At 56.9% G+C, this 27,065-nt stretch overlaps 2 protein-coding genes across 2 annotated transcripts; both read right to left on the bottom strand.

Annotated features, from left to right (window-relative positions):
- Positions 1 to 1,793: 1,793 nt before the first annotated feature.
- PROZ (protein Z, vitamin K dependent plasma glycoprotein) lies at positions 1,794 to 10,775 on the bottom strand. Its single transcript, XM_055426864.2, has 8 exons — positions 10,697 to 10,775; positions 8,401 to 8,564; positions 6,084 to 6,108; positions 5,590 to 5,703; positions 4,602 to 4,733; positions 4,270 to 4,355; positions 3,025 to 3,142; positions 1,794 to 2,395 (listed from the first exon to the last, which is right to left on the bottom strand). The coding sequence occupies exons 1-8, from the start codon at positions 10,773 to 10,775 to the stop codon at positions 1,794 to 1,796; spliced, it is 1,320 nt and encodes a 439-aa protein (XP_055282839.2).
- Positions 10,776 to 13,438: 2,663 nt separating this feature from the next.
- F10 (coagulation factor X) lies at positions 13,439 to 26,952 on the bottom strand. The gene is made up of 8 exons (XM_055426863.2): positions 26,883 to 26,952; positions 25,227 to 25,387; positions 20,387 to 20,411; positions 19,378 to 19,491; positions 17,983 to 18,114; positions 16,326 to 16,567; positions 14,749 to 14,866; positions 13,439 to 14,055 (listed from the first exon to the last, which is right to left on the bottom strand). The coding sequence occupies exons 1-8, from the start codon at positions 26,950 to 26,952 to the stop codon at positions 13,439 to 13,441; spliced, it is 1,479 nt and encodes a 492-aa protein (XP_055282838.2).
- Positions 26,953 to 27,065: the final 113 nt, after the last annotated feature.

Consider the following 27,065-nt stretch of genomic DNA (forward strand, 5'->3'; position numbering starts at 1 on the left):
CAGTCCTTGTTTCCTGTGGCGCTGTCCTCACAGCGTCACTGCTCCTCAGGGTTGGGCACGGCCTCCAGCTGGGATGAGAGCCGTGTCCTCCCTGGAGGGGGACCCTGGACTTCTGTGAATGTGCCTGGATCTTGTAGTGTGGAAAGCTGGGTGTTCTCAACACTTTCAGGTACTTTCTTGATCAGTAAGCAGTGACACTGAAAATCAAGGAGTGACAGATAACAACATGAGGTCAGAGTCATACTTGGCAAAACAATGAAAGAAGCAGAACCTCAGGCCCGAGTGCGCTGCGTTCCCACAGGTTTCGAAGCCCGTGCAGAGCGGCCAGCCTGGCCCTGAGACTCTGCCATCTTGTCACATTCCCTTTTCTGGAGTTTTATCGTTTTGACCTGCTTACCTCACCTGACTTGTAACCATTTTATTAAGTTAGCATGTGCTGGATGAGCAGTTTTCATTGTGTCTCAGCTGCCCTGCAGGCTGCAGCGTTCTCAGCAGTGGTCTTTGTGTTCAGTGGAAGTGAAAATGTTAGTCCCTCAGTCGTGTCTGACTCTTTGTGACCCCATGGACTGTAGCCCGTCAGGCCCCTCTGTCCATGAAATTCTCCAGGCAAGAGTACTTGAGTGGGTCACCATTCCCTTCTCCAGGGGATCTCCCCGACCCAGGAGTCAAACCCAGGTCTCCTGTACTGCAGGCAGATCTTTATCATCTGAGCCACCAGGGAAGTGCAGCCTATAAATACTGCAGGGAAAGTCCTATGTCTGCCTGTGCTGTTTGTGGTAATTTCCAGATAAGGTTTCTGCTCCAGCAAATACAGGTTTGTATGGCAAGTTAATGTCAGTGCAAGACTGCAGATATTTTTGCAGGATTATTCATGTAAAACCTCAGTTCTTTGCTAGATTTCAAATCCTGGGCAGCTGATGGCCTTAGACAATTTGAAGATAATACCGCTGCACTCTGGGAGTTTAAACACAATTCAGATTTTTAAGTCTTAACAATTCAAAAACACTTTCTTTCATTTCTGATATTACACTTGAACCCCAGAATTAACTTTTTTTTGACCAATCTGCAGATGCACTGGCCCATTTCTCTAAAAGGACCTTGGCAAAAACAAAGGAAGGCAATGGAGGAACAGTAGACTTTGACATCCTATCGATTTTCCAGTCAGAAGAATGTATAAATCACAGTCGTAACCCCTTAAAACAATCCCACCTTCCCCAGCAGTACCATCTGGTGTGCATGAGCCTCTGGATCCCACCTGTCCTGGAGGCCCCACTCTGGGGTCCACGCAGTTCAGCCGCAAGGGCCCCTCCATCCTCAGTGAGCCAGGCACCTCCTGGCTTGGAAATGGTGACGGAAGTGCACTCCACGTCTGTCCACGCGCTCTTGTCACTTGGGGGGGCTCCAGTCTGTGGGGGAGGGGGGCTGCAGTCTGGGTGGGACTCGCTGGTGTGGACGCTGCAGGTTCGGGGCCGCTCCGCCCTCTTGGGGCCGGTGGACCCTCCACACAGAACTGCTCGCCTGCTCCTGCCCCAGACGTGGGCCGTGGGCCGTGCACAGGCCTTAGTTCGCCTTCCTCCCCTGCGCTGCAGGGTCCCTGAGCGCCACACCCCCGTGCCCCGCCCCCAGTACAGCTGGGAGGTCCTGTGCAACTATCCCGCCCCCCCCCACCCCCCGCCCCAGCCCAGAGTCGTTGCTGTTGGATTGAACCCCGGTTCCCCGGCAGGTTCAGGAAAGCGCTGTTCGGGGTCCACTTTTATTGTTAGACGCGCCTCCCTCCCTCCTGGGGGCTCAGTTCAGACGAGGGGTCCCGGAGGAAGGGCTGTCGGCGCCCACCGCGCACCGCGGTCACCCGGCACCGGTTCCCCGTCGCGCCCCTGATCCCGGTCGCCTCTCGGACTGGCGAGGCTCCTCTGCTGAGTGACTTGCTGGAGCCAGAGCGCGTATCTGGGGACCTTGATGAGCAGCAGCGGCCCGGGCCCCTCGGGGGGCGCGGTGCCCAGCAGGCCGGTGAGGAACCAGACGCCCCGACGCTCCCGGGCCACCACGCTGCCCGCCACCCACCGCGCCGTGCTGGCGGCCGCGCCCCGCTCGCAGCCGGTCCGCGTGGTCACCGTGGCATTGAGGGCCCGGCCGCACTCCGCGGGCTCCACGTGCGTGACCCGCAGCCGCAGGGGCACCATCTCGCTGCCGCGGAGGGTCCAGCCGCCCAGGACGCCCGGCTGCGCCAGGAGGACGCGCTCGGCGAAGTCCGCGTCGGCCGTGCACACCGGCCGCCCGGCGTCGGGGCAGCGCACGGGCCGCGCCAGGTCCAGCAGGGCCACGTCGTTGTGGCCGGTGTCCGCCTCGAACCTCGGGTGCACGCGCACGCCCTCCACACGCGCCTGGAAGCGGGAACCTGGAAGGAGGCGGGGCCGGCGTTCAGGGGACTCCCGGCTCCCTTTCCCGCGGCCCTGCCCTGTCCTGCGCCATCGCTGCGCCGTCTGCCCGGGGACCGGAGTGCCCCAGCGGGGGCCTCTCCCACACTCTTCTCTGCAAAACCAAGTGAGGCGTCCTGGGGCTGCGGCGGGGGCACAGTGAGGGGAGGCTGAAAAGGTCGGAAGAAATTAGGAGGAACCTCTCGGAGTGAATCAGACTTGCCTGTTCAGGAGTCATTTTCTAGGCTGATGGCCTGTTGACTGAAAAATGTCTGAGGAAGGAGGATAAAAATGCATTCAATATTCGCGGGTCCTAGGGAGCACTGTGGAGCAGTTCACAACACAGCCCCGGCCCGCAAGGCCGGAGCTCTGAGCGCTCCACGTCAGCGTCACACCAGGTGCCTCTTTCCTCTGCTGTCAAGTTCCGCGCTGCCTGCGTGCTACGCCCAGAATTCCCTAGCTAGTCCCCGTTGCTTTGCCTGTATGAGTGATCTCACCAGCGGGAGGCTAAACCGAGTCTGTATTTCATTAAAGGGCTTCTTTTTATTTCTACATAGGATGGTTTTTGTTTCCGGTGCCCTCTTATAAACCTGAATGACAAAGTACTCACTTGTTTTCACGCTAATGTTTGTGAACAATAGTGAGCATTTTGCTGTCGTCAGCACAAAGTTGTCCTGTATGAGAACACCCCCGCAGAAGTCTTTTCCTTCGGAATTTGTTAGTTTTACCTTTAAAAACCAAAACAGACAAGAAAGAGTTAGCCTCCGTTTGCAGCATTCGGGGCAGCACAGTGTTGAGACTGTGGGGCGCACACCCTCCAGCCAGCCCAGCGCACCCACCCATTACTGAGGCCCCCTCAGCGCGCGGAGGTGGGGGGCGAGAAGGGGAGAGGTGAGTGACGGATGCGCGGGGTTGGGGGGCAGTCAGCAAAGGTGCATTCCGGGGAGACCAAGCCCCACCCCCGGCTTGCGCCTCACTTGAGCTCCCTCCCTTGACCCTTCCAGTCCTGGTGGTCACTGAGCTGTGGCCGCCGCTTGGCCAGGCCTCTGCACAGCGGTCACGTGCTTCCACCTGGCTGGAGCCACGTGTAAGCGTCAGGCGAGGGAGACGCGCTCCACACCTGCACACAAGTGCGCACGCGCAGGGGGCCGAGAGCAGCCAGGTTGCTACAGCAACCCGCAAAGCTTTCCGTCAAGTGATGGTTGCTATGGTTACTGAGCACTAGAGATGCACTGGTCCAAGCCAGGATGTGCTGCCAGTGAGAAATGCTGTACACTACACGCCAAGCAGGTAGAAATAGAAAACGTAAATATCTGTTTTTAAACTACTCATTGCATGTTGAAATAATATGTAGACGTATTGAAGTAAGTAAAGCACATCATCAAAATTAATGTCACGCACTTTCTATGCACGTGGCTGCTAGAAAATTTAAGTCAGGTCTGTGGCCAACGTGGTGTTTCTCTTGATGGGGCTGAGGAAGAACGAGGTGATCTGTATTAGAGGTCTGGGATGCAAGGAAAACGCAAAATGTAGGTAAACCCAAACCCACATTGGTGGTATTACTAAAAATACTGCTTATTTTGTGGAGTTACTAGAAAAGTAAAAAAAGAATAAAATACTGGTCAAAGTAGCAGATAAGCGTAAAAGAAAGTGCTTGAAATAGTTTGGGAGAAGGGTCAACATAATAACTTCGTGTGTTGCTAAGTTAAAACATAAGATACTGAAGCTGTGAGTTCAGAATGACAAAGTGCTTTGAAGTGCGATGTGGAAGTTGTAGATAGTTCACCTAAATCAAAGAAAGGACAGATGACAGACGGGTGAAACGTAACAAAAGATTAAAATGTGTTTCTGTTACCTGCCATGGGAAAGGTAGAAGGTTCTGCTGGCTTCGCTGGGGCCTCTGGCAGCACTCAGAACCGAGGGTTCCACATGCACACCTGTCTTCATTGTGGCAGCCACACGGAAAGAAAGGTCAGTGCCTCCTAGGGCAGGCGGCGGGGTGACCGCGGTGCCGACCCAGCCTGCTCCATGGTGCCCATTAGGTTGAGATACTTCGTGTATATGCAGAGCAGGTGGGATTCCATACCTGCTTTCAGAGATGGGGGGGAGCGGGTAGGGGAGCCTGGCAGGGGCTGGGAAGGTGGACTTTCAGATTCGCTGCATAGGAAGGCCCGGGGGGAGGCTCACCATGGGGGAGGCATGACCTGTGGTCTTGGCCCAGCTTGTGGCCCCTTGCACAGCTGCATATGTAGGACTCTGGTCCCGGGTGGCAGAAGTGCTGACACCCGTCCAGCCTCAGAGGGTGACATTCGTTTTTAGCTAAAAAGAGAAAAAGGGGAAACCAGAAATGTTACCCTGGAAATAGCCATTCTGAAGTACCCTTTAATCCATCGTAAAGGAGATCAGTCCTGAGTGTTCATTGGAAGGACTGATGCTGAAGCTGAAGCTCCAATACTTTGGCCACATGATGTGAAGAGCTGGCTCATCTGAAAAGACCCTGATGCTGGGAAACATTGAAGGTGGGAGGAGAAGGGGACGACAGAGGCTGAGGTGGTTGGATGGCATCACCGACTCAATGGATGTGAGCTTGAGTAAGCTCGGGGAGTTGGTGATGGACAGGGAGGCCTGGTGTGCTGCAGTCCATGGGGTTGAAAGAGTCGGACACGACTCTGCGACTGAACTGAACTGAACAACTCTGCTTGAGCGTGGGCCTCTGGCTTTTCATTCCAAACGTGCTCATGTGAGCATTTCCATTCCGGGTCAGGAACGAATGAGGGTCCCCTCACACGGATCCTCGTGGCCCCTCTGTGGGCTCACTTCCCGCCACGGCAGCCGGACTTCTTAAGGGGAGGGGAGGGGACGCGTGTGGGGTGAAGCTGGGAACCCTGCTCAGCGCGCTGCACTTGGGGTGTCCTCCCAGCACTGGCCGAGCTCTCAGGGAAGCCAGTGGAGCAGAGCTCCGGCAGGTTCCGCGTTAACATCGAGGATGGGGCGAGTCCACTTCTGCATGGAGGGGTCTCTGGCGGGATTCGGCTTTGACCCCCGCTCCCCGCCGCCCCAACCCGCAATGTTTAAGGGACAGCAGGTGATGAAGCTAGGGACGGTCTGGCACCCATGACCCAGGGAGCCGTGCCCTCAGGGAGGGGCGGGGGTCCCGGGAGGGGGCAGGGCTCACCGAAGGCGCAGTTGGGGCCCTCGTAGCCCGGCGCGCAGGTGCAGGTGTAGCTGCGGATGCTGTCCCGGCAGGACCCGTTGTTGAGGCAAGGCTGGGAGGCGCACGGGGAGCCGCCTGCGGAGAGGACGCCCCGCATGGGTGACCCCCTGACGCCCCCAGCCCAGCTGGCCCGCCTGCCCTTCTAGGACCCGTCTCCTTGCCTAGAGGCCTCCTGGAGACCCCCTGGGGACCCCTGATCACCATGGTCCCCAGACAGCACCCGCAAGCCTTGCCTTCCGCAGCTTAACTGGCTTCTGGCCGTCAGCACAAGGCCCAAGCTCCCCCCTCATCCCGCAGCCCGGCGCCCTTCCTTTGGGTCAAGTTCCCGGAGCCCAAGGCTGGACACTGGGAATCCTCTGGCCTCGAGTTCTCAGCCCTGGAGAGCGGGGTTGATGCCTCCTCCCATCAAAGCAAAAAGCAGAGGAGGCGGCAGGCTGGGTGGCGGGGACACTCACCCATGTATGTCCTCCAGAATTCATCCTGTCGAGTGAACATGAGAGTGTTAGAGATCAAACACCTGCTCTTCCACCTTCTCCTGCGGTTGGGCTTGAAGATAAAATGCTGTCTCTGTTCACTTAGTGGGAAAATGCTGGTTGAAACAAGAATATGAGATTCTCTACGTCTACTTCACTTAAGCGAAGTGAAGTCACTTAGTCGTGTCTGACTCTTTGTGACCCCATGGACTGTAGTCTGGCAGGCTCTTCCATCCATGGGATTCTCTAAGCAAGAACACTGGAGTGGGTTGCCATTTCCTTCTCTAGGGGAACTTCCCGACCCAGGATTGAACCTGGCTCTCCCGCTTTGTAGGCAGACTCTTTAACCAGTTGAGCCACCAGGGAAGCTACATCTACTTAATGCACTCTTTAATATATGTTCTGGGCTTCCCAAGTGGCTCAGTGGTAAATAATCCACCTGCAATGCAGGAGATGCGGGTTTAATCCCTGGGTCAGGAAGATCGCCTGGAGGAGAGCATGGCAACCCACTCCAGTATTCTTGCTGGGAAATCCCAAGGACAGAGGAGCCTGGCGGGCTGCAGTCCATCGAGTCGCAAGAGTTGGACAGGACTGAGCGACTGAACATCCACAGCAACGTGTGCTCCACGTCCTGTTTGGCATGTATTTGCTGTGACCCACTTGAGGAAGGGAAAGTGTCAATAGCTGAGACGCAGCACAGACCCCACGGCCTCCGGGGTGCCTCCCCTCCTGGTGGTCTCCAGGGCCCCACTTTGCAGAGTGCCGGATGCAGATGTGAGAAATTCCCACCACTTTTTATGTTTTGTAAGCCAATTCAACAATGATGGGAATTTGTAAATTGCGTATGGGAGGTGTTGTTTTCAGGCAGGGCATCTAAAGGTAGGAGGCTGCTGCTGCTGCTGCTGCTGCTGAGTCACTTCAGTCGTGTCCGACTCTGTGTGACCCCAGAGACATCAGCCCACCTGGACTGCTCAGGCTTAAAGCCTGGAGGTAAGCGCATGAGCAGGCCACACACCATCCCTGGCTTCCAGGGGGCGAGCCCAGCTTTCCCTTCACCAGGAAGTTTTCATTTCTCCCAGTTCTATGAAAGATGGTCTATTTCAGAGGAGTTTTCTTATACATGGGCATCCGAGAAAATATATTTTAAAGCATTTGAAAAATATATTAGAGAGAGGCTTCCCTGGTCCCATGGTAAAGAGTCAGCCTGCGGATGCAAAGGACACAGGTTCCACCCCTGGCCCAGGAAGATCCGACGTGCCCAGCGACTGAGCTAGCGCTCTAGCGACCTCGGGCCACAACTGCTGAGTCCATGAGCCCAGAGCTACGTTCCTCAAGAGGAGCCACCTTGAGAAGCCTGAGCACGGCAAGGGGGAGGGGGCCCACCTGCCGAGAGAAAGTCTGCCGAAGTGAAGACCTGCCAAAGCCGAGAACAAACAAGTAAATAAATCGACCTTAAAACACATGTGGTGGTGGTTTGGTCGCTAAGTCGTGTCCGACTCTTTGTGACCCCATGGACTGTCACCTGGCAGTCTCCTCTGTCCCTGAGAGTCTCCAGTCCACAACACCGGAGTGGGTTGCCTTTCCCTTGTCCGGGGGAATCTTCCCGACCCAGGTATTAAACCCAGGTCTCCTGCACTGCAGGCAGATTCTTTACTGAAGCATAAGGGAAGCCCCCTAAATATATATGTATATATATGTATGTATATTCAAGAAACAGGTCAACATTTGTTCAGAATCCACTTTAAAGATTGCTGCCATGATATGTAAAGCATATTACATATTCTGCTGTTTTGAGAATTTACGCACAAACACCCAGCCCCTCTGTCTGCCCCCGGACAAGCCTCTGGGTAACTGAGACCAGCGAGGTCTTGGCCAAGGTCTTTAGAGTACGCATCGCATCGCCACTTCCGATCCCAGGTGCTGACTATGAGAGAAGTGCTTACTGTGGAGGTCCTAGGGAGGATTTTTGTGTTGTTGACACATTGAAATCATTTCATCGCTGTTAAAAATACTACGTTCTGTTAGAGCCCCGACAGGCTGAGTGGCCTCTGTGAGGAGTCCTACTCCGTGTGCTAACTTGCTGAATCTGAGGGAAGAGTTTACGGGGTTTAGGGGGACTAAGCTGCCATCGGGGTCCCCCACTGACAGGCTGGGGAAAGTGAACTCCCTGCAGTGTCCAATTCCTGGGTTAGATCAACCTCCCACATCCGTGAGGAGGTTCCTTAATTGAGTCTCTGGGAGAACGCACCCCCTGAGGCAGCGGAGTCGAGGGAAAGCTGTGTGTCGTGGGGATACGCACAGTGGGCTCGTCGTGTTCAAACACTTCTCTCGCCTCCTCGTAGACGCAGATCTCCTCGAAGCACTCCTTCTCCAAATGCCCCTCGAAGAGCTCTTCTAAGAGGTAGGAGCCGGCTCGCCTCCACCTGGCCAGAAGTTCATGCGCTTTTGATGTGGGAAGAAACACTGCAGGGCGAGATGGGAGTGCAAGCACCTCAGCGAGGCTGGGGCTGAGGCCCGAGGGCCAGACGCCGGGCAATGGGCGTGCAGACCCACGTGTGGCCCTCGGACCCGGGAAGACGTTGTCCTCCTGCTCCTGACGACATCGGGCCCCAGCCCTTCACGTGCAGCCAGGTAGCAGGAAGGAGCTTAGAACAGGAGGGCGGGAGCCTGAGAGGACGGGGCAGAGAGCAGGCTGTGTCCTCCGGGCAGTCCTCTGCCAGGATGAGAGCCCTCCACTTCTAGCTGGCCACATGGCTGCATGGCCAGACTCTCCTGGTGCTGAGGGTGGCCGAGTGGCCGAACGCTGGCCACCAAGGTGCAAACGGAAGGGCCAGGCTGCAGCTCTTGGGAACCTTCTTGAAAAAAGACAACTGATGTGGCCCTTGGCCATTGCTTTCTGCCTCCCTCATCCTGCCGCCTGGGACACAGATGTGATGGCTGGAGCTCTAAGCACCATTCTGGAATATGGGGACTAGGGCCACATCGGGGAGGACTGTGTGGAACCTAAGACTGCGGTCATTGGATTTAGGGCTTCCCTCGTGGCTCAGCTGGTAAAGAATCTGCCTGCAATGCGGGAGACCTGGGTTCGATCCCTGGGTTGGGAAGAACCCCTGGAGAAGGGAACGGCTACCCACTCCAGTGTTCTGGCCTGGAGAATCCCATGGGCTCTGTATAGTCCCCGGGGTCGCAGAGAGTCAGACTGAGCGACTTCCACTTTCAGTGACTGAGGATGATGTTCTGACTAAAGGTCACACGGGAGGCTCTGAGTGGAGGCAACCCGGGGACACTGCACGGCTGGTGTCCACGGGTGGGGAAGACGCTCCAGGGCGCAGATGTCCTGCATCCGCGACCGTCTCCAGCCGAATGTTTTCAACGTCAGTGAAGCGGTTTCTCCTGACTCAGTTATCACATCTCACCTGTGAAATAATGAGTTCCCAGTTCTCCCTCCTTTGCACTTACTCGTCAGCATTCTGCTGAAAGGAGAACTCTTCTCCAAACGCTTTGTGTTGATTCGTTTGCTTAATGGATTTTAAAATGAATGTACTTTAAAGTGCCTATTTTACTTTCACTTTACATTTAATGAATTTTATATATTAAAATCCACACTTCATGGATTTTGAAGTGCATATTCAGGCGAATGTGCTTCCGTTCCAGCAGTTCTGTCAGATCCCTTTTCACGCTGGTCGGGCTCCGTGGTGCCTCGTTTCCCCCTCGTCTCCCGTGCTATCTGTCTGGTAGCAAGGGTTTCGTGGGTCTGGTTCTATTCTCATTCCTGCAGGTTCATGGCTGTCTTGTTTCCTTGTGTGTTGGTGGTTTCCTTTCACCACGTTTGGCCCGCGGGTTGAGACAGGAGCCCAATTTGAGAAAGACCGAGGCAGACCCGACATGAGATTACTGCCGTTTCCAGACCCTGGGCCGACAGCAGTGACTGAATCTCAGGAGGAGATTCTCCCCCAGCGCCCCTGTCCCCTTGGGGACTGTGTCTCTTTCCTCCGCGCAGTGCCAAGGGTGGCCTAGGCTGAGCAGGGGTCTCCTCCTGGGTCCACTCGGGCCATGATGAAGTTATGATCATTTTAATAATATACTTATCTGACCAACAGACCCAGAATACTACTGTTTCAACACACAAAAACCGGTAAAAAAAACTAAATTTGCGTTCTGATTTCTGTGCTAAAGCTGTGCAATCGCGTGTATTTTGAACTCCCAGCAACCTGACTTTGGCCGCCAGCTGGGAGGGAGGCACCGTGGCCACATGGGCGGCGGGGGTCCAGGGTCCCCCGTCTGCGTTGCTAGTTTGGGTTCAGAGGTACAGGAAGGTTGTGGAGTGGGTAGGGGCCCTGGGCCGGGGGTGTGGAGGGGCTGGGGTCCCCTCTGAGCTCCCCGGGAGCTGTGCCCCATCCTGTCCTGAGCCCCAGACCTGGCGGCTAGCTCTGTCTGGGTCCCTGGGGACCCCAGAGGACGTGGTTACTTCCGACATACTCGTCACGAGCAGCACAGAGACCAGGAGCTGGGCTCAGGCCACCCTGGTCCTGCCGGGGCCCCTCGGCTCCCAGAGAAAGCCCCCGAGCACCCACCCGCTGCCCGAGTGCACCTACCTGTGGGCTGGGCGGCGTGTGGGGCGAGGAGGGCAAGGAGCCCGAGGACGGCGAGCAGTGGCAGGACGCAGCCAGCCATGGTCAGCGTCGGCCAAAGTCCCCGCCAGCCCCGTGCAGGGCGGCTGCGTGGGGGCAGGGAGCCAGCCCCGCAGAGGCTGCCCTCGGAGGGCCCTGCATCAGCACGTCCAGGGTCCCGCGTGCAGGCTCCACTCCCGCGTTTCTCTGTGTGAAGCAGAGAAGGGCAACGTGGAGAAATGGAAGCCCAAGGCAGAGGGACGTGGCGCTGGCTCATGGGGGCGGAAGTGGGAGCCCGTCAGTGTTCCTGCGAGGATGGGGTGGGGGAAAGGCTGGGGGGAGGTGTCACCTCTGCCTGGTGCTGGGAATGAGAGCCCACGAGAGCCTGGGGCTGTTTAGGACAAGCCGGTCATGGGGGCTGCCTTGGGAGAAACCCGAACACAGCGGGAGAGCAGACCGCGCCCCCCAGGGAGGGGGCTAAGGCAGACCCTTGGGGGCAGGGCCAGAGGCCTCATGCCGTCCACAAGGCTGGCCGGGCCCGGTGGGGAGGCCAGGCCTGCGGGTCTGCGGTCAAGGGCATGGGAGCCCACCACCGCCTCCCGGGGAGACCAGCTCCCCTGGGGCGCCAAGTGCCACATGGGGACATGCGCTCAGAGCGACGCTCAGCACAAGGGGACCAGTGCGCTGACTGTGCCAGGGGACAGCAAATGCACAGAGCGGTCAGCCGGAGTCCGCCTGGGGACTGCATCCGTCTGTCTCAGGCTCCGTCTCTCTCTGGCTGCCGGTCTCTCCTTCCATCCCCGCACGCCTGGGTGTCGGGTTCCCGCCTGGTAAGGTCCCTGGCGAGAACCCCACGCGCCCCCGCCCTGCACCCTCTGAGTCTCCCTCAGACTCTTGTGCGGGTGTTCCCTGGGCTGTCCCATTCTCGGATGTGGGCACCATGGACGCCCTGCTGAGCCCGCTCTTGGCGTCGTCTTGGCGGGCACACCCCCACGTGGTGACGACACAGCCTGGCTCTCGACCAGACCTACGCTGTCCTGCCTGTAGTTCAGGACGACCTTCCCCGGGGCTCCGGCCCCTGCTGGGGTGGCACGGTGGCTGTCGTGAGGGCCCGTCTAGAATGGAGCCCCACCCTGCAGCCCCAAGGGTGGGGCGCTGCACCTGCAGCAGGCCGGCCCCCGGCAGCCTCAGGGACCCTGCGTGTGCGATTCCTGGCGCTGGGCCCCTGTGCGCCCCTCTGCGCTCCTGTGCCCTCCCCACGTGGACCGTGGGTGTGGGCGAGGGCGCCCCCCTCTAGGGAGGGCGGTCAGACCCTGTCCCGTGTGTTTCTTCTCTGTCAGCTTCCTGCTCCTCTCCATCCCAGAAGAGACTTCCTCAGAGACCCCCAGCGGACTGGCTGTCCTGGGGCGCAAGCCTGGCTCGGGTCCACCCTGAGACCAGCCTCGTCTCCCTCAGACCAGGAGGCAGGTCCTCCCAGGCCCAGAGTCAGCCCCGTGAGGCCCTGTGCGTGCCCCTCACAGTGCGGCCCGAGCCCGCGCTGACGCTCCCTGAGTCCAGCTCCGGTTCCTGTGGGGACCGCTTGGCCCACGGGTGGTGAGGGCCCTCTTCCCAGGGCCTCGCCCCCTGCCCGCTAACCCACGGGCTCGGTCCTGACAGGGGGAGACGCAAGCATGACGGGAGCCAGGTGTCCCCAGAGTCATCTTGGGGCTCTGAACAGCCACTGCCAGAGAGCCCAACCGGGTTCACTCTGCCCAGAGACCCCTGGTTCACTCTGCCCAGAGACCCCACCCCCACCACGCCAGCCTGGCCTCCACCGCCCTCTCTGTGGGGCCTCCCTTTGCGGACGTCAAGGCAGGACGCTCGGGAACAAACCCTCTGGTTTGACCATTTCTGGGAAGCCTGTTCCCACTGATTTTTCCAAACTTGCAATATCTCCTGTTTACAACACATTCCGGTGACCCCGGGGACTCTTGGGATGGAACTTTGAAACTTTGCCTTGTTGGGTTACGCAAAAGGCAAATGGCCTGGGAAACACAAGGTGGCCTGTTGAGGTGACTGTGTCTTTGAGACGCACGTCTGGTTTTCCTGACTGCTGGGGTTGAGGGCCTGGAGCTGGTGCGGGTGGGCGGGCGTGGCCTGGGGAGTGACCATTCGAGGGGGGGGCCCCCGTCTCACAACCCCCCAGCATGCACCTGGCGGGAAGGGGCCCTGGGGGCAGTGGGGACTTGTCAGAGCCAGGTTAGTGTTCTGGACTCTGCCTGGACCCGGGACTTCAGAGCCCCAGCTGGGGACAATCACCCCGGGGGCGTGTCCAGGACTCCAGAGTCTGTAGGGGGACTTGGTGCTGAAGCCGGTACAGAACTGGCCGATAGGTCAACGTCAAAACATCCTTGCAACAGGAAGCCCTCTGGGCCCCTCTTCCCAGGGCCCACTCGGGGAGACCCCGCCCAACCCAGCCCCCAGCCCAGCTCCCAGAACCTCCGCAGAGTCCTGAGCAGCCGGGACGGCAGCTTGGGGCCTCTGAGAACGGAGAGATGCGCTGGGGACAGGACAGGCTTTGAGGCTCCTTCCTGGAGCTGGGCCATCCTTCCCGAATCCCAGGGACACTCCCAGCGGGGGATGGGAGGGGGCCCCAGGCCCTGGAGTCTCATTTCCACTTCTGCGGGGCAAGAACAGACCCAGGCTAAGGAGAGGACACAGCTCTAATCAGGCAGGGAGGGGGCCCGCTCAGAGCGGAAGGGGAGGGGGGACCGTCCGGGTGGCGGGGGCTTCACTGGGGCTGCGGCTGCCCGCAGCCCCCGCCCCGGTCTTCATAATCTTGTCGATCCACTTGAGGAAGTTGGAGACCTTGGTGTAGATGCCGAACTTCCCCTTGCGTGCACACCCTTCACCCCAGCTGACGATGCCTGTGACGAAGTAGGTGTCCCTGAAGCGGGTGACATGGGGGCCGCCGCTGTCGCCCTGGCAGGCGTCCTCGGGCTGGGCATCGTAGCCAGCGCAGAACATGTTGGGCGTGATGCTGAAGCTGCTGGACAGCTTGCAGGCGTTGCGGTCCACGTAGGGCACCTCCAGCATCTTGAGCGTGGACGACAGGCGGCCCTTCTCGTGCGTGCGCCCGAAGCCGCTGACGATGCCCGTCTTCTGGGTCAGCAGCGTGGCCTCCGCCCAGTCCTTCTCGGGCAGGCAGGCGGGCGCCACGTTCCGGCGGAACTGGATGGGCGTCCTGAGCCTCAGCACCGCGATGTCGAAGTCGTAGGTCTCCTTGACAAAGCGGCTGTGCTTCACGGTCGCCTCCACCTCGTGTGCCATCTCGTTGCCCTCCTCCTTTGACGTGTTCCGCTCGCCTGAGGACGGGACACGGCCGTCAGCTCAGGGCCAGCACGTCGCTGACGCCTTAAAGTAGTCATGATAGTTTCTGCTTAAAGACAGGCACGTGGTCGCTAGACAGTGCGAAGTACCGGCGAGAAGCGTGAGGCGGGGAGACAGCCTTCTGCCTCCCAGCCGGGGCCAGCGGTCACTGACCCCTTGTCCGCCCGTGGGTGGGACCGGCCACCTGGTCTGACCTGCCAGATCCCCCCAGGCCACAAGGCCAGGTGGGCACAGGTCAGAACCCATGTGTGCCATTCTCAGACTCAGAATGAAGAAAATAGCTGAAAACCTCTCCCGAGTCTGCAAAAACTGGTTACACGCAGAGCTGACAGTGTCTGAAATTAGTGAAATGAGATTCACGTGTAAACTTGTAAAATGTGTGATGAAAAGGCAGTGTAACTAGCAAGTTAGAAATTGCAGATGTGGCTCGCGTCTGTGGCTTGCACAGAGACCCGGCAGAGACGGGGGTGATCGGAATTAACCCCCAGACGGAATGCGCTGGCTGCTCAGACCGCCGGGGGCGCTGGCGGGCTTCCTGGAGGAGGGGGCCCCCTCCCCCTCTCTCCCCCCGCCCAGGGTTTCAGGGCTGTAACTCCTTGTGTTTCCAGCATCTGTCGGTCCCAGTGTCTGACGAGGGGGAGGGCGCTGAGGGCATGGGCGGCACTCACCGACCCTCACCGTGAACCTCTTGGCCTGGTGCAGGCAGTGGGCGGCTGTGAGGATGTAGAACTCACTCAGGATGGTGCCCCCGCAGAATCCCTCATTCTCCTCGTTGACCAGCAGAGCCTGGGGAGGGGAGGGCACCAGGGAGCGTCACACGTAACCGGCCTCCTCCCCGCGCCCACCTGCAGTGGGCCTCCCCGTAGAAGGGCTCATGGTTTTTGGGCTGGACCAAGGGCCTGGGCAGAGCGCTAGTGCCCACCCCTGCGTCCACCCCCACGGGCTGTCCTGCCCAGCCCTGCTGGTTCTTGGAGCAGGCCCGCCGTGGACACCACGGTCCTGCCAAGTGCCCATTGCTGCGGGCTCCAGGCTCACCCGCCAGGCCCCCCTGGTCTTTATTCTCACCGCCCTTCCTGGGCGGCAACATTACACTTTGGAGAAGAGGCCCTGGTGCCTTCAGACCGATACTCAAAGTGCCCAGAGCTGCTGTGACCCGCAGCGTGCTCCTGGGGTGGTGGCTGGTGTGCGTGCCCTTCCGCGGGCTCGTGGCACGGCAGGCAGACGCAGGCCCAGCGCGTAGCAGTGGGCCCGCGGGCGTCATCACTGAGGACTGTCGCAGCTCCGGGAAAGCCACTTGTAGGAGAAGCCATCTTGGCTCTGGACACTAAAACCCTGACGTCCAAGCAAGGGATCCACGTAGAATCGAGGCCCCAGTGAAACCCACTCAAGTCAACGGCAAGTTGTCTTCAGTGTGTGTCTGGCGTGGTATCTGGGACACGTGCTGTTAAAAGTTACTCACTGTTTATCTGAAATTCTCATGTGAGGGGAAGCCTGTGCTTTCTCTTGCTAAGTCTGGCAACTTTAGTCCAAATTGACAACCAAAGAGTGATTTTTTTACCTTTGGAAACAAATGGATATACATTTCGCTAAGGCACCATCTGCCTCATTACGACTTAGGTGTTTGGGTAAAAGAATCTCTCAAATTAGAAGTGAAACAAGGAGAGCGACTCTTTCCGCCTCCTGTCAAACGCAAGAGCAGGCACCAGCCTCGGGCGGCAGCCCTGTGCCCACAGACCCCACCCTGCAGCCCCTCCTCTGCCTGCTGGGGGGTGTGGTGACCCAGAGGCCGGAGGCCCAGCCTTTGCGGCTCTGGCTCCTCCAGCTGGGCCCGATCGCCCACAGCAGGCCCCAGACAGCCTGCAGTGCAGCACACGCCTCTGCAGCCCCAGCCGCCAAGCCCCGCAGTGCAGCACGCGCCTCTGCAGCCCCAGCCGCCTGGCCTCCAAGCACACGCCTCTGCAGCCCCAGCTGCCAAGCCCCGCAGCACACGCCCCTGCAGCCCCGCAGCACACGCCCCTGCAGCCGCGCAGCACACGCCCCTGCAGCCCCAGCCGCCACGCCCCGCAGCACACGCCCCTGCAGCCCCGCAGCACACGCCCCTGCAGCCCCACAGCACACGCCCCTGCAGCCCCAGCCGCCACGCCCCGCAGCACACGCCCCTGCAGCCCCGCAGCACATGCCCCTGCAGCCCCGCAGCACTCGCCCCTGCAGCCCCGCAGCACTCGCCCCTGCAGCCCCCACTCACCTGCCAGGGGCACTCGCCCTCTGCGCAGTCCCTGCCGCCCACTATCCGGACCAGCCGGTCGCCTTCCCCCCTGGCGCTGGACTCTGTCCTGTTGAGGTCCAGCAGGTGCAAGGAGCTCTCGGTAGGGCCCAGGACTCCAGGGTCGTACTGCTCCAGCTCGCCGGCAGAGAGGGCGTCCTCGTGGGTGTGGATGACCCCCCGCCGGCTGCGTCCCTGTGTGGTCTTCCCGCAGGGGAAGGGCTCTGGAAGAAGCACATGGGCTCAGCAGGCGAGGAGGACGCGGTCCACTCCACGGGAGGAGCGGGCGGAGGAGCGAGCCTGGGGGTAACGCGGGGCCCGTAAGGAGTCCTTGGGGAGTGGGAGGCCCTGTGTCCTGCTGGGTGGGGGTGGGTCACGGGTGGGAGCCCTGACCGCTGGCTGGTCAGTGCTGAGGGGTCTCAGAGCCTCCGCAATCTGCTGGGATGCCTGCAAAAGTCAGGGGGCTCTGGATGAGCAGAGGGTGACATGGCTGGTATTAATACATCAAGACCATGATGGCAGAAGAGGGGACTGGGGTGCACAGTGCCCCGAACCCTGTCAGCTCTGCTGTGTGTGTTAAACAGAAGGAGGTCCAGCCTAAAGGAGATCAGTCCTGGGTGCTCACTGGAAGGACTGATGCTGAAGCTGAAATTCCAATACTTTGTCCACCTGATGTGAAGAACTGACTTGTTGGAAAAGACCCTGATGCTGGGAGGGATTGGGGGCGGGAGGAGACGGGGATGACAGAGGATGAGATGGCTGGATGGCATCACCGACTCGATGGACATGAGTTTGAGTGAACTCCGGGAGTTGGTGAAGGACAGGGAGGCCTGGCGTGCTGCCGTCCATGGGGTCACAAAGAGTCACACACCACTGAGCGACTTCACTTTTTTTTTTTTACCAACAGAAACATAAATCTCACTGTCCTCCACCTACTGAGAGGCTCAATTTGCACAGTTGCCTCTGCCCTGAAATTGCCCACCACCCCAGCCTGTGGCTGGACTCTGCATTCCTAACCACCCCCGGTGATCAGGGCTGCGGGGCCGGTGGGAAGCCTGCTGGAGGCTGGGCTGACCAGGGCCACGGCTTCTCAGCTCCTCTGACCCAATCTTGCCCCACACGGGGGGAGTCCTGCTCAGACAGGACCTCCCCCAGGGTGTGAGATGGTGGGGAGCGGCTCACCCACCCCCAGGCCCCACAGGACCCAGGCCCTGACTCAGCCCTGCCTGAGCTTCTGGGCCAGATGCGTGGTATCCTGCTTTATCAAGGGAAAAGCCATTTCTGCCTGACCCACTGCAGCCAAATCAGTTCTGGATAGCCCCAGGTTCCCCCCTGGCCCCCGCACCTCGTCCGAGGCTCCCTGGCTGGCCCGCAGGTCTGGTGCTGGTAACTCTAGCCTCCCAAGCAAGCGCCCTTCCCAGGGTTCCAGGCACCATGGCAGCGGCTCCATGGTTTGCTGGGGGCCGGGCTCTGCACACCCTCACACACCACGTGCCCCCAGGAGCAGACATCAAAGGCCCATCCCCCAGACGGCTCTCAGAAACAGTGGGTCTGTCTCCAGATATTGCTCCCCACCCGGAGGCCTGGCCCTAACTGCCCCCCACCCGTGTGCCCCCCTCCCCGCACCCTGCTCACCCACCTGTGGACACGCAGGACTTGCTGTCGTCGCCCAGCATGTAGCCACGGGCGCAGGAGCACTGCACCTCGCTGCGCTCCTCCCTGCAGAACTGGTCGCAGCCCCCGTTGTCCAGGCTGCAGAGCTCACGCGTGGCTGCGGCGAGGCACGCGGCTGAGGGTGCTGCCTGGCCAATGGGCTGGGGGGCCCTGAGGCCAGGCCAGCACCCTGGGCAGGCCCTGTCCCTCGCACCGCCTCCTGTGGGGTGGGGGGCCCAGCTTCCTGAAGCCTGGGAAGCTGCCAGGGAAGGCCTGGGGGCAGAGGGTCTCAGGTTCAGCCCTCAGAGGGGCGGGGTCTCTGGCCAGGGAGGCAGGCCTCGAGCGGAGCTGGCGGGGCCGCGGGGTACCCTCTGAGGCCTCTATCCCCTGCGGCACAAAGGCCCCGGGGTCCGGCCTCCGTGTGGTGAGAGGAGGTACGGCAGCCTGCTCCTGGACAGGCCAGCTCCCAGCGGGCCATCGTCGTGAGTGAGCGACCCAGGCGGGTTACCTAGACCCACAGCCTGTTTCCCTGCTGGTGAAGGGGTGGAGGCCAGACGCCTTCCAGGAAAGCGCCCAGGTCTTGAGAGGCGCTGGGCACAGGGGACCTTGCAGCCGAGCGGAGGAGCATCACCCAGCCCCCAGTGCGCTGGGCATCAGACTCCTGACACCCATCAGCCCCACCGCCCTGGCACCTGGCTTTACACTCCACCCTGGGCTTTGATGAGAAGACGCTCACAGGGCAAACGTTACAGAAACTTCAGAAAACATGCCCGCCAACCCCTGGGTCAGCCAGACAGTTTGGGGCGCGGGGCGGGGGGGCTCCCTGGACAGCAGAGGGGCGAAGGTACGACTGATAGTCCTGCTGGGGAAGTTCTGAAGTGTCCAGTCTGAGAGCGCGCTCTCAGTACTATATGTTCAGAAACGAAAAGCAGACGTGCAAAGCTTTCTCCTTCGGGAAAACTGGTCTAATACTAACCTAATTTTTGTTAAAAATAACCCCTGTATTAGGAAAGCCCAGTGATTTTTCCACGTCGTGTTACTTGTGTCAGCTTTGGACGATCCTGAGCACTCAGACTGACACTGCACGGATTTCCAGAACCACAAGAAGCAGGAGAGACATCAGTTCCCACGTTAAGGGGCCCGCCCTGCACCAGTGTTCACTCCGCGGCCGTTCAGAGGAGCACGGACCCGCCTGGGGTCCCCTGTCCCCCACCCCGGGGCTGTGACACGCTTTCCACTGCTGCAGCGGCAGAACCTGCGGAGCCAGGCTGAGCCACGGTGGCCGCTGACGGCCTCCCAGGGCCTTCTGGGGCCTCTGGCTCCCGCCCTGCACCCCACCAGGCAGCTCCGACCGGAAGGCACGGCGAGAACAGGAACTCACAGAATTCGCAGTTTTTGCCTTCAAACCCTTCCGCACAGGTGCATGTGTAGTCCCCGATGCCGTCTTTACAGCGGCCCTGATTCAGGCACGGGCGGCCTTCACACTGGTCTCCATCTGCAAAGGAAGCACTTGGAGACCGACACTCGCAGCCAACGCCCCGCGTCAGGGAAGTGGACGCGCCATGTTGGTCTTGGCTCACGTTTTCAGGTAACTCGAGTGACCCTGGGGTTCTTCCTGTTTTCCTCAAACAAGTTGTCCTGTCTGGACTTTGTTACCTACCGCTCTTTGCGGCCACATGTACGTGAGGCATTTATCCAGCTGGGTTATTGACTGAGCGTTCCAGTTCTTACTGGGACATTCGACAGTGCTTTTCCAAGCACTGACAGCATTTTTACATCAGGGAGGGGAGCCCTGGGCTGGGCAGTGGGTGCAGCAAAAGGAGGCTGGAGGCGAGGTGATCGCCAGACACTTGTTCTGGGCTGAGCATCACCTGGCAGGGTGTCAGGTTGCGTGAGCCAAACGTCTGGGTGTGAAAGAAGAGAAAACCCCTGCCCAGCGCCAACATGGCTCTGCATTTCTTGGTACACGTGTGAAGTGTAATTCAGGGACAGCTCCAGTTGTCATTGTGAGAAATCGGAACACCGTTACCAGAATGAAAACATTATTATCACTCACACCATTTCAGATGCTATAAGCATCTACTTTTTTGTTTCTACCTAATATACTTGGGTTTTAAAAAATTGCCATGGAATTTGGTATCCTCAGATGGGAATGAACTGATTTAAATGTATATAATTAACAAAACTAGAATTAAATAGAGTTACCATAAAAACTATTCGACAATAACTATTCAGGAAACACTCAGAAGAGAAAAGTTTTAGATGAGTAAAATTTACACTGGAAAGGAAAGGAACTCAGGAAACATCTTCAAATTTTGAATATAGTCTCTCCCGGTCTGAGTACCCTGATGAGTCCTTCTCACTTAGGATTAAAGTAGAAAAGTTCTCACCTTTGTATATACTCCAGAATTCATCCTAAAAGGGAAAAAAGATTTTAAAGTGCATTAGGGAAAACAGGCATTTCATACCAATAACAGCCATAATCTGATAACTCAAGTGAGTAGCCTTTTTCCCAAACAGAGATCATTTTGTGGGAAAAATTGCTCTAGAACTACTCAATCTGAAAGGGATTTTCCCCCAGATTTCCTGTATTTGTAAAGCTGTGACTTCAAACACCTTTTTTTTAAAAATACCTGTTGGTATAATAAGTTATCATATCCTAGCATCCATTTTCTTGCTTGCTAACAATTGAACATGGCATCTGGAAAACACTTTGTAATACTAACTTTACTTTTCTAGCTTTCATTCTAGCAAAATCACTAATTCTGTGATCACAATCAAGGTTTTCACATTATTTGTCTCAACTGTAATTCAAAATTACTTTTCTGGGACTGTAGAAGTTTCTATATGTTTTGCTTGTTTGTTTTTCAGTAATTTCAGTTTGGAGAAACTTGGCTGAAACAAGAGCAATTGAAGTAAAGTCTCTAAAGCAAGTCCTCAGATTCAGAAGCAGATCAGAAACTTTATGCATCAGGTTCAAACTCTGTGACGAGTTTACAAGGACAAGTGGCTGCAGGGCGAAGGGTTCATTCAGGTCGCAGCGCGCACTCAAAGTTTGTTCTCTGGCGCGCTGCAGTCTGTGGGGTCGCAAAGAGTCGGACACAGCTGAGCGACTGACCTGACCTGAACCGAGTGTTCTGTCGTGTGGAGCGCAGGTCTGTGTTAACCGTTCACCCAACAAAGGACTTTTGTGTTATTTCTCGTTTTGGGCAATTTGCTAGAAATGTTTCTGTACAGGTTTTGTGTGAAAAAAGTTTTTAATTCTCTCCAGTAAATGTCCAGGAACGAGACTGTGGAGCGGTGTGGTGACTGGATCAGAGCCTGACTTTTCCGGGCTGGCGGGAGCATTTGCACCCCCACAGGCAGTGTGCAAGCCGAGCCTGCTGCACAGCCTCCCTGGGACTGGCTTCCTGTCAGGGCTTCTACTTCTCGGCATGCGTGGCGTCTCCCTGTGGGCTTCATCTGCATTTCCGGAATGCCTAATCACACCAAGTATCTTCTCACATATTCTCTTCAGTGAAATGTCTCTTCAGATCTTTTGCTCACTGTATTTTACTGGATTGTTTATTTTCTTCTCTTGTGTTGTGGGAGTTCTTTATAAAGTCTGAGTGTAAATTTTTGGAAGATATAAGATTTGCAAATATTAGTCAGCAGCCTGTATCTTCATTCTCTAAACGATGTTTTTCACAGAGCAAAAGTTTTAAATTTAGAGTAAGTCCAATTTATCTGTATTTTCTTTCATGGATTATGCTTTTGGTGTCACGTCTAATAATTTTTGCCTAACTTTGTGTCATGAAAATTTTCTCCTAAAAGCTTCCTGTTTTATCTTTAGAGCTATGTGATCCATTTTGAGTTAACTTTGTGTTCAGTTCAGTTCAGTCGCTCAGTCGTGTAGTTGTGAGAAAAAGCTGACCCTTTTTTGCATATAGATGTGCATTTACTCCAATACCATTTTTGAAAAAGAATTCTTTTTCCATTGAAATGCTTATGCACCTTTGTCAAAGATGAATTGGCCACATTTGTGTGAGTCTATTTATATGGGCTTTTCATAGCTATTTGTAAGCCCTCCCCAGAGAGCCATTTTGCTTTTTTGCATTTCTTGGAAGGAAAGTTATGACCAACCTAGATAGCATATTAAAAAGCAGAGACATTACTTTGCCAACAAAGATCCGTCTAGTCAAGGCTATGGTTTTTCCCATGGTCATGTATGGATGTGAGAGTTGGACTGTGAAGAAAGCTGATCACCGAAGAATTGATGCTTTTGAACTGTGGTGCTGGAGAAGACTCTTGAGAGTCCCTTGGACTGCAAGGAGATCCAACCAGTCCTTTCTAAAGGAGATCAGTCCTGGGTGTTCATTGGAAGGACTGATGCTAAAGCTGAAACTCAATACTTTGGCCACCTCATGCAATGAGTTGACTCACTGGAAAAGACTCTGATGCTGGGAGGGATTGGGGGCGGGAGGAGATGGGGACGACAGAGAATGAGATGGCTGGATGGCATCACTGACTCTGTGGACATGAGTTTGAGTGAACTCCGGGAGCTGGTGATGGACAGGGAGGCCTGGAGTGCTGTGATTCATGGGGTCACAAAAAGTCGGACACGACTGAGCGACTGAACTGATTTATGGGCTTTCTATTCTGTTCTATTGATCTGTGTTTATTCCTTTACCAGTACCACACATCAATATCTCTGTGAGTAATGTAACTTTACAATAAATCTTTAAATCAGGTAGTGTGAGTCCTCCAACTTTATCTTCTTTCTTAAAACTGTTTCAGTTATACTAATTCCTTTGCTTTCTCATATTTCAAATTTTAGGATCAACTTATCTCAATCTGATGGAAGTTTGATTTGCATTGCATTAAATCTATATATCAAATTGGGAGGAATCAATCTCTTAATATTCTATCTTTCAAACTGTGAGCAGTCCATGTCTACTTATTTAGGTTCTGTTTCTTTCAATAGCTTTCCGCAGACTTCAGCATGAAGATCGTGTACGTTTTATTAGATTTACACATAGATATTTTTCTTTGGACCAATACTAAGTAGCATTAATTTTTTTTTTTAATTTTTAGTTTCTAACTGTACATTGCTTGAGAAGGAAATGGAAACCCACCCACTCCAGTATTGCCTGGAAAGTTCTTTGGACAGAGGAGCCTGGCTGGCCGCAAAGAATCGGACATGGCTGAGCACGCACAGAGGGACATTACTACGACACAGAAATATGATTACTATTTGTGTGCTGACCTTGTATTCTGTGACCTTGCTAGACACATACATTTTAGGAGTTTTTTTTTTAGATTCCATGGGATTTTCTATATAGATTATTATGTCACTGGCCAATAGGGGTAGTTTTATTTCTTCTTGTTTAACTTATTGTTAAACCTTCCGCATGGCTAGGGCTTCCAGTACAGTGATGGATTAGGAGTGTTGGGAGTGGACATCCTTGCCTTCTTCCAGTATCGGGGAAAGCATTCAGCTTTCACTGCAGTAACAGGTACATATTCCTTGTTAATGGTCTTTATCTTGTTGGAAGTTCCCTTTAGCTGTGATTTGGTGAAAGTCTCTGCACCCTGCGTGGCGCTTCTCTGTATCAGTTGCCATGACAATGTGGGTGTGATCGGTGGGTTACACCAAGCGAGTGAGGAAAAGCTGCTCAGCCATGTCTGACTCAGTGATCCCAAGGACTACACAGTCCGTGGAGCTCTCCAGGCCAGGATACTGCAGTGGGGAGCCGTTCCCTTCTCCTGCGGATCTTCCTGACCCCGGAATTGAACCCAGGTCTCCTGCATTGCAGGCGGATTCTTTGCCAGTTGAGCCACCAGGGAAGCCCAAGAATACTGGAGTGGGTAGCCTATCCTTTCTCCAGCAGATCTTCCTGAGCCAGGAATTGAACCCAGGTCTCCTGCTTTGCAGGCGGATTCTTTACCAGCTGAGCCAGCAGGGAAGCCCACACTACTGACTTTTAAATATTGAGCCAGACTCGTGTGGTTGAGATAAACCCACCTGGTCACTGTATATTCGTCTAAATCTGTGTCTGTATTTATTCTGTACACATATCTGTGTCTGCTTCATTCAGTCTGCTAATGCTTTGTCGAGAGGCTCACGTGAAGCGCTGCTGCATAGTTTTCCTCCTTTCTTTCTACCTCCGTCCCTCCTTCCCTTCCTCTTCTGTCTTTGTGGGGTTTGGCATCGGAGTAATGCTGATTGAAGATAAACTTACAAGTGTTTCCTTTTCTCTTCTGGAAGAGATTACACAGAATCGGTGCTATTTCTTCTTTAAACGTTTGGTGAAACAGCAGTGATGCCATCTGAGCCTTGACATTTCCTTTTCAAAGGGTTTTAACTAAGAAGTGGAATCTGCAGACGCCTCTGTCATATTATGTGCTTTGGTAATTCAAGGTTTTGAGAAATCGGTCCATTTCCTCAAATTCCATCCAAATTTGGGCATAGGACTTTTCATAGTATTCACTTATTATTCTTTTAACATACACAAGGCCTGCAGTAATGTCCCCTCTTTCATTCTTGATATAATTTGTGTTCTCGTTTAGCAATCTTGTTAAATCTTATCAGTTTTATTTATTTTCTCTATTATTTTGCCTGTCTTTAATTTTACTGATTTCTCCTCTTTAGGGTTTGCCTTTTTGTGTGTGTGTCTCAAGGTGGAAGCTTAAAGTATCGTGAGAACGTCTTTCCCAGTAAGCACAGCGACTCTGTAACTGTCCGTGTAAGCGCTGTTTATCGGCTTCCCACAGATGTTGTTGCATATCCACTTTGTTCAGCTGGAACTATTTTCTAACTTCACTTGGGACTTCTCCTTTAGCATGTGGATTACTTAGGGAATTCCCTGGTGGTCCAGTGGTCAGTGTGAGCTTTCACTGCCGAGGGCACAGGTTCAGTCCCTGGTTGGAGAATTAAGATCCCAGAGGCAGTAGGGCATGGCCAAAGCAAACTAACAATTCACACTTTAAAATTACAAGGATGGCAGTTACAAGGAAGTAAGCAAGAGTGTCTGGGGAATGATGCTGAGGAGAAGGGCAGAACACGCCCGTCTACCGGTGTTAGTTACCTTCTTACTTAAAGAGACGACCTGGACCCCGAGAGTCGCGGCAAACGCCTGGGTGAAGAGCGCGCCCCCGGGGACCCGGCGTGCGGCCCGGCCCCAGAGCTCACTCCAAGACCCGACGCCTGGAGTCTCGCCGGCCCTGTGCCCTGGCCGCACAGCCCCTCACCGTCTGCTCCGTGTCCTCGAAGACCTCGCGGGCCTCCTCGTACGAGCAGGCCTCCTCCCGGCACTCTCGCTCCAGGTTCCCCTGCTTCATCTCCTCCAAGAACGAGTTGGCCCTGCGGGCTCTCTGCAGGACCCGGTGGGCCTGGTCCCGGGGCAGGAACACTGGGGCGGGAGGACGCGGCTGTCACGGGCTCGCCACGTGGCCACGCAGCGCCGCCCTGAGCGCGGGCCAGACGCCTGCCCGGAGCCGCTCCGCCGGCCGCCCACCGCACAGAGCCCCGCGCCCTCCTGGAACTCAGCCTCCCCGGGGGCGGTGGGCCCGCCGCGCAGAGCCCCGCGCCCTCCTGGAACTCGGCCTCCCCGGGGGCGGTGGGCCCCTCCGCTCTCTCCTGGGCTCGGCCGTCCCCGCGCTGCCCGTCTGCCGCCTCACCCGCTCCACCCGCTCCCCACGGGAGGCCCTCGGCTCCTTCCCCTGGCCTCTGCCTGCGCGCTGCCTCTCTTCTGCCGAGCTTGCGTATCTCCAGAGGACAGGCGGCTCTGTAAGCTGATATGTCCCGTCCCAGCTCTCGTCCTGAGCTTCCGTCAACTCTCCCCCAGCGACTGTCCCCTCGTCCGTCTCCGAGTGCCAAGCTCCGCGTGCGGGAGACACACGCAGGACCGCAGGGTCCACGCCTCCAGCCGCAGACCCGCCTCCTCCAGCCGCAGACCCGTCTCGGCGGCGACTCCCACGGCCCCTCCCTCTCTGGTTACCTCAGAGAGTGTGTGGGACTCCTGGGTGCTCGGGTGTCCTACCTCCAACTCCTTTTTTTTCCAAATCCCCACTTCTTTTAGTGACAGCTGGTTTTCCTAGTGGGGCCGGGCTCAGCCTTGTTCTCTTTGGGCCCCTCCCCACAGTCCAGACCCCTCCACCAGCGAGGGCTCGCTTGGAGATACAACACCCCCGCCTCACCCTGCATGGCCACCCTCCTGTGCTGCTTCCCTTTCTCTCTCTGCCCTCTTTCCCAGCCTCCTGGGCTCCTGGACTTCCGCCTCACCCAGCAGGCAAGCATGCAGGCAGGCCTGGGGCTGCTTCTCTGCTCTCTGGCCTCCAGGATGGGCCTGGGTCCCGAAGGCCCAGAGCCCCCTCTGTGCAGTCTCAAGTCGGACAGCCCCTCCCCGGGCCAGCCCGAGGCGGCTGGCACTGGCCCTCATCTCTTTCCTGCCTTAGAAGCCCCTCTCAGCCTGTGACCTCCCCGCCCGCCCCCCCCCCGCCCCCGCTCCCCACACAGGGGGCCCCTCCCTGTCTCTGCCGGCTGCCGCCCTCCCCAGGCTGCCGGCCTCCCTGCTCTGCCCTCCCCAGGCTCCCGGCCTCCCTGCTCTGCCCTCCCCAGGCTCCCGGCCTCCCTAGGCTCCCGCCCTCCCCGCTCTGCCCCTGCTTCTGTCTCTCCTTCTCTCTCTGTCCACGTCTCCCTCTGCTCTGATCCGCCGGCCGACTTCCCACCCACGGGGAGGCACACCTGGCCCTGAGCTCCCCAGGCTGAAACCACAGCCAGCCTCTCAGGCCGAGCTTCCACAGGGGCTGTGCACCCACTCTCCACTCAGGAAGTTCAAGGGCATCACCCGGACCCTCCCCTGGCCCCCAGGGCCACCTGCAGCCCGCAGGGTGAGGGCCACTTACCACTCCCTGCCAGCCGCAGGACGCCACTCAGGGCGATGCTGAGCAGGAAGAGGCGCAGCAGGCCCTCCATGGTGGGGCCCTTCTGAGGACAGCCGTCCGTCCCCGCCGCGACAGGCCTCTGGGGCAAGGTCCGCTCACCCTAGCTGGAGGGCGGCCTGCACCCGGCCTGCTTATCACGGCCTG

The sequence above is a fragment of the Moschus berezovskii genome, chromosome 13 (assembly GCF_049115385.1).
Source record: "Moschus berezovskii isolate FMDL1 chromosome 13, NW_MosBer_1.0, whole genome shotgun sequence".
Taxonomy (NCBI): Eukaryota; Metazoa; Chordata; class Mammalia; order Artiodactyla; family Moschidae; genus Moschus; species Moschus berezovskii.